Source organism: Propithecus coquereli, unplaced genomic scaffold, assembly GCF_000956105.1.
Source record: "Propithecus coquereli isolate 6110/MARCELLA unplaced genomic scaffold, Pcoq_1.0 Scaffold515, whole genome shotgun sequence".
Taxonomy (NCBI): Eukaryota; Metazoa; Chordata; class Mammalia; order Primates; family Indriidae; genus Propithecus; species Propithecus coquereli.
In genome coordinates, this window is record NW_012151008.1 from 617,626 (window position 1) to 624,342 (window position 6,717).

General features: G+C 42.4%; 1 protein-coding gene across 1 annotated transcript in view; it reads right to left on the reverse strand.

Moving 5' to 3' along the window:
* The window catches only part of ATP6V0A1 (ATPase, H+ transporting, lysosomal V0 subunit a1), a 52,651-nt gene extending 48,787 nt beyond the window's left edge, over window positions 1-3,864 (reverse strand). The window contains exons 1-2 of the mRNA XM_012656646.1: window positions 3,836-3,864; window positions 1,808-1,971 (exon numbers count right to left, since the gene is read on the reverse strand). Coding sequence (XP_012512100.1) covers window positions 1,808-1,924 — 117 coding nt within the window. The 5' untranslated portion in view covers window positions 1,925-1,971; window positions 3,836-3,864. The remainder of the gene's footprint in view (window positions 1-1,807; window positions 1,972-3,835) is intronic.
* Between the last annotated feature and the right edge of the window lie 2,853 nt (window positions 3,865-6,717).

Below are 6,717 nucleotides of genomic sequence, written 5' to 3' on the forward strand. Positions count from 1 at the left end.
AGGTTACCGTGAGCTATTATCACACCCCTGCACTCCAGCCCGGGCAACACAGTGAGACCCTATCTCGTGAAAAAAAAAAAAAAAAGGACAAATCATAAAGAAAAAGACAGATATATTTTACTACATTAAAACTTATACATGCCCACTGGCCAAGTTTGGAACAATGTGAACATCAAAAAGAAAGTGATAGTAGAGGATTATAATACATTTAACAAACAACAAGAAAAAAAAATCCACGAGTTCCTAGTAATTCTCAGAGGAAAAAAGTAGGGTGGAGGAGGGAAAAGCTCTTTATTAAGGAAGAATGGTAACTAATAAATGTAGAAGGAATAACAGAATTAGAAAATCATCATTTTTGTAAGCACCACATAATAATTGATAGAGGAAAAGGTTCAGTCAAGGGATAAGAAAACTATTAAGTAAACAGCTACTGGGGAACAGGATATTCGCACAGTCTCGAAGTATCACTCCCTGTCACTTATTAATCACAAAGGGAAAAAAGCACCTTTACAATGGAGAACACTAGTAAATACACTTTAATCAAGTCATCAAATTTATCTTTACCAACAGCAGAACAAATGACATCATGTGCCTTCTGATGTGATATATTGAAGACACAGTATCATATGCATAGTTTTCTTGCCAAAAAATTTTTTTTTTTTTTTTTTTGAGACAGAGTCTCACTGTGTTGCCCGGGCTAGAGTGCCGTGGCGTCATCATAGCTCACAGCAACCTCAAACTCCTGGGCTCAAGCGATCCTTTCTGCCTCAGCCTCCCGAGTAGCTGGGACTACAGGCATGCGCCACCATGCCCGGCTAATTTTTTCTATATACTTTTAGTTGTCCAATTAATTTCTTTCTAATTTTAGTAGAGACGGGGTCTCACTCTTGCTCAGGCTGGTCTCGAACTCCTGAGCTCAAACGATCCGCCCGCCTCGGCCTCCCAGAGTGCTAGGATTACAGGCGTGAGCCAGGGCGCCCGGCCTCATCCATTCATTCCAACAAATACTGATTGAGTGGGCACTAAGGATGCAATAATAAGTGAAACCAGAGAATGTCCCTGTCTTCACGGTGCTTTGATCATAGTGAAGGAGAGAGATTTTTAATCAACTATACACTCTGATAAAGGTAAAATCACGACCAGAATGAATGCTATGAAAGAGAGATATATGGAGCGTTAGGATTGCATAACAGGAGGATCTGACCAAGTCAGGAACTACCGAACTGTTAACTGCCCCCTCTTTTCAGCAGTGTACACTGTGCCTTCCTGACCAGATCACAAGACCCAAAAGGCACACTTTTTTCACTCTTAAACTGTCCATTTTCTTTTGAGATCTTCTCCGAGTTCCCAGCATAATGCTCCAAAATAATGGATATTCAGCACATGCTTACTTATATACTGTATATCTATAGCTTGATACCTCAGATTTTATTTTTTAAAAAATGTCCTATTGTATGAAAGAACTACAATAATTTTTTTAAAAATCCTGCTATAGGTATTAAGGACCCCCAGAGCAAAGTTAAAGCCTTGAACAGGTTAGTTTGGTATCTTCTCCCTGTATCCCAACAATTACCTTGAGAATGTTTAGGATGGCTCTCAAAGGCGGAGTTAGCAAAAGTATGGAAGGATTAACATAAAATATTCTCACCTCTAGAAAGACAACTCAAAGTGTACACTCTACCAATAGTAAGCCAGTGCTATAATGTTATTTTTGCAAATAAAAACCAAAACATTCATCATAAAGCAATGGGCCATGACAGGAAAAACAGTTCAGAAGTAATCAAGAAGCAGCCCCACAACTACTTACATCACGAAACTGGACCTTTCCGAGTTCTCCTAATTCACTGACGCAACAATAAGCAGCTTCTGACTGCAGAAAAAGCTGGGCCAGTGTCATCTCCTCACTCCGGAAAAGCTCCCCCATGGTGGCAGAAGGTACCAGTCAACTAAGTACCTGGATTTCTCTCCAACCTGAGGCAAAAGAGAAAATGACGTAACTCTTTGATTTTGCAATTTCATTTCTTCCACCTCATGATGACAGGTCTTTAACAATTGTTTTGACATCTTGCTTAGAAAGACGGAAAGGAGAAACTGCAAAAGCAGTTACTGAATCCTGTCCCACAGAGTGCCAGATGAAAAGTCACTTCCTTTGCAGTCAACATCAGGATCAAATGACAATATTTGGGGCAACTCAATACATAAGAATGTATCCAGATTAAAGACAGGAACTGGGAACCCCAAACAGCTCTTTAAATACCCAGGACACAACACCCTGACATTCACACTGCCCAATCTTTTTTTGCTAGTGCAGGAAACAAACAGAAGAGAAGAGACCTTAATTACCCTCTCATAAAAGATGTCTGCCTTGTGACTAGTTTTCTCCCCTCTACTGACAATGCCCATTTCTAACAGCCCAGAGTTCCCACATTATCCTAAAGCTATGGCTACATTAAAAGGTTTAACCTTCCAAACTCTTCAGAGAACACCATTGCTCCCCTAAGGAATCCAAACAAATAACCATTATCTGAAAAAAGTAACCAGCTTGCATATTAAGCTCAATTTCAAATCAAGCATGACAGGAACACATTGATAATGACAAAGCAGTTTTATCAAGCGGCAGAGAATAAGCTTTCCACCTCTGCAGCTTTCTGTTTCTCATCCTCACCACCTTCAAGATTAATTATATTCTTCCATCTGTCAAATCTTCTCAAGCATGAGCCAATAAAGGTTTCGTTTTAGGACTGTCTTACTGCTGCCGGGTATAAGAGACAATTGGCGCTATCAGTGGTCCTGAAACTGCAATTATTTATTCTCAATCAGCTAATGCAAGGCACAGACTGTACAATTTCTAAACTCAGCAAAATGTAAAGTATTTTTAGTGTTAGAAGGGCATCCATATTCAGTATTAGTAGGTGAGTCTGCCATCAAAGGAAGATTTACTCTTCTGGAAGCCTGGGAGACATTTTGAGAAACTGGAACGGACAAAACCTTTGTGCATCTGATAGTCAAGGCAGCAAAACAATGAGCTCAGATATACGTAAGGATTTCTCAGGATTATGTAGGTTGACTTTAGGACTGCGTATATATGAATCAACCAAGTCAGCTGTTACCGGCACCACCCTTCAACAAAGGTAGATACCACAACCTCTAAACACATATAATTATGCCTGATCAGCACAGTTCAGGGACTGCCAATAATGACAGCCTCCAATGAGCTGCCTCCCTGCTCCTGTCCTATAATGATTACAGGTCTCCCTAGATTATCTCTATAGCACTGGAGTCAAATAGAAAATTAATCAGGCCAAAGCCATTCAGGGGGTCACAAAACAAAATACGAAGAAACAACAACTCTGCAAAATATGAGCCCAAATACGGTGTCCCCTGTGTCCAGCCTCAAGAAATCACACTACTGCCATCCAGTCCTCGCCTCCTAACAAGGTATACACCAGGTTCATTTCCTGTCTAACCAGTGAGAAAGCAGGAATTTTCTGTCCCCAGCCATGTCTACCTCCGGGGGTGGGGAAAAAAGGGAAGGGGGAATCCTCAAATTGGGAGACCCTACAAGAAGCCCCCAAATTCTTCTGCCTACCCAATAACCTTCAGTTCTTCTGCCTACCCCTTAAATGGGGGGAGGAATTCCGGGACTCCAAGGGGCAGTGAGCCTCCGGTTCCCCTGGCTGGAGGAGGGGTGCCCAAAGGAGGGTGGACCCCCATTTTCTCTCGGAGACTTAAGATCCCTGCTAATTACTTTGAAAACCGAGGGGGCTATTAGAAGGGTTTCCTGCGTCCCTCGCAGGCCGCTGCCCGTCGCCCTGTAACCACAGCCCCAGCTCACCTGCCGCCGCCGCCACAGCAGCCGCCGCAGCTAAGCCCGCAGCCTCCGCAACTCCGGGCAGCAGCGACTCGACGTGCGTGCGTCTTCCCGAGAAGCCCCACCCCTGCGCCGCCGGCAGTGCCGCCCCCACAATGACCTCATCACAGTCGGCCAATGGGGAGCGGCCTCGCCTGGGCTGCCGCAGTGCGGAGTCACGGGGGGGCGCGGGCTAGACCCTGCGTGCTGACGCCATCTTGGTCCCTGGGCTGCGGCTCCAGGCCGGGGCGGAGGGGGGCGAGGCGGTGAGTGGGTGGGGCTGGCGGTGCAGGTGCTTGAGGCCTTCGGTTTCTGGGCCCCTGTGCATCCGTCTTCCCTATTCCTTATGCTCGGGGCAAGGTTGCCTGCTCTGCTTATTTTCCTATCCAAAGAATTAATTTAACAGCTTTTTCTCCTCTAGGAAAGTAGCGTGAAAGAAGGGGGAGACATTATGAAATGACCCGAGAGATGGAGGGGAGTTTGAAAGCTCATCTCCTTAGCCTTTTCCCTTATTTTACAGTTGTAAACATTTGAGCCGCAGACTAGGGAGCTACTTGCTTAAAGTGGGTCCTGTAGTAGAGCCTTAAACAGAGTCTCCTTCACTTAAATATGAAAAAACCCTCTTTAAAATGGTGCTTGATTCATTCTTTCCGTCAACTGCCCAGGACCTATTTTTCTCCATCTAATAGGAAAAACCTCAGAAGACCATATGTTGTGAAAGTAAATATCTGTCTTGTTTGGTGTATTCACGTGGGCTTATTTTATTGCTTAGAAGTTTTCAGTTCCTCAAATTTATGTAAAAAAAAAATTTTAAACACAAAAGTGACGCCTATTATTTTTAAAAAACAGTTTTCTCAAATATTGATACTGATTCTCTTTTCTTGCCCATCTTTTAAAGAGGAGTAGGGATCCCAGGTCGTTTGTAATAACCGAAACCATGTCAGGAAAAACTTGGAAAACCTGTTATTCCATCTCCCGAAGTAGTGGAACTCTATTGAGATTCAAGTGTATATGAGGGAGATATTTCAGATAAAAACCTGATGCTGATAATTTCGTCTACCTGGCAAAAACATCAATCCTGCTTTACCAGCCTAAGTGAAATAATGAAAGGCAAAAATTGATATTTTATTTGAATTTTTTATCTCATATTGTGAGTGAAGATATAGCGTGACTTCGTTACAATTTTCTTGAGAAGCAGCATCTTGGAAAGACCTAGACCCTCCTTTTCCCTGCTCCCTAGCTCTCTGGACTTTACTGGCAAGGCAGAAAGGGACCCACATTTGAAAGCCTGCCAAGTTTTAGAAAACCATTATGCAATGCCATTTCCTTCCTCTGAGACTTAAAAAAAAAGAAAGAAAGAAAAAATTAACCTCAGTCAGCTGCTTGTTAACCACATATTTTTCATACTGCACCTTTGAGACAGCCTTTCCTTTGGCCTCACTTCAATTCCCTTGAACTCTTTTCATGGCTTCCTTCAAAGGATATCCCTCTCAGAGCTCCTTTTCTATCTCTTTTCATCTCCTGCCATCAGTCTTGCCTCAGTGTTCTATTTCTTTTCCCTTCATGCTCTCTTCTTTGGCAGTCTTGCCCATTGTCAAGCTTAAATGTCTGTGTGTGGGACTCATATTTATTTTTCCATCCGCTTTCCTTCTCCAAGGCTCACAGATGGAATTTCATACTGCCTGCTGGATAGTGCCTTTTAGGCAACAGATGCTTGCTGTGGACCTACTATCTGCCAGACATGGTACTACGTGCTAAGGATAGGAAAATGAAACAGGCATAGTACCTATCCTAGAGGAACTCACAGTTCAGTGGAAATAAACTTCCAATAATTACAAGAGAAAGAAATGAATGCAATGATTAATATAATGATTATGTGCCAGGCACTTTTATAAGTGATTTGTAAATATGAATTCATTTAATCCTCACAGCAACACTAGGAGGCAGATACTACTATTATAATCCCCATTTAACAGATAATGTGATGAATTGAGGTATATATCCATCAAATTTAAAATGCTAGCTGGGTGTGGTGGCATGCGAGTATAGTCCTAGCTACTCAGAGGCTGAGGCGGGAGGATCACTTGAGGCCAGGAGTTAAGACTGCAATGAGCTATGATAGCACCACTGCACTCCAGCCTGGGAGACAGAGCGAGACCCGTCTCTAAAAAAAAAAAAAAAAATGCTGTTGACCGTACCCTACAGTCCTAGAAGAGCAATTCCATATGAGGCTTCTGAGAGTCTAAACTGAGCTGTTCCTTAGCATTTGTGAAAATAAATGTCTACACAACAAAGATTGGTTCTTTGCTATCAAGACAAAAGAGAACAGAGACAGGGATCTAACTAATGCAGTCATGAAATGTTACAAGAATTGTCACTGTAGCAGAATGATTAAAATAAATAGATGTGTATTTTCCTCTTTTTTTCCCTCTATTTTTCTTTCTCTTTATTTTTCAGTCTGAACGAATGCATGGCAATTGTGCAGTTTTCCACCAGTGAAGAGTTAGCTTGTGCTTGCTCATCTAACTTAGATTCCTAGATCGGCCTAAAGGAGAATGTTAAAGTTAAATGTTTTGCAATACATATTTGTGCAAGTGTTCTCTTTTTTACATGCTTCCCATATTAGTTTCCTATACAAATGACTACAACATGCGTGGCTTAAAACAACAGAAATTTATTCTGCCATAGTTCTGGAAGCTAGAAGTCTGAAATCAAGGTGTCCTTGGGGCCATGATACTCCTACAGGCTCTAGGAAAGAATCCTTCCTTCCCTCTTCCTAGCTCCTGGTGGTTGCTAGCAATCTTCTGTGTTCCTTGGCTTGTAGATGCATCACTCCAATTGCTGCGCCCATCTTCCCTCTGTTTCTT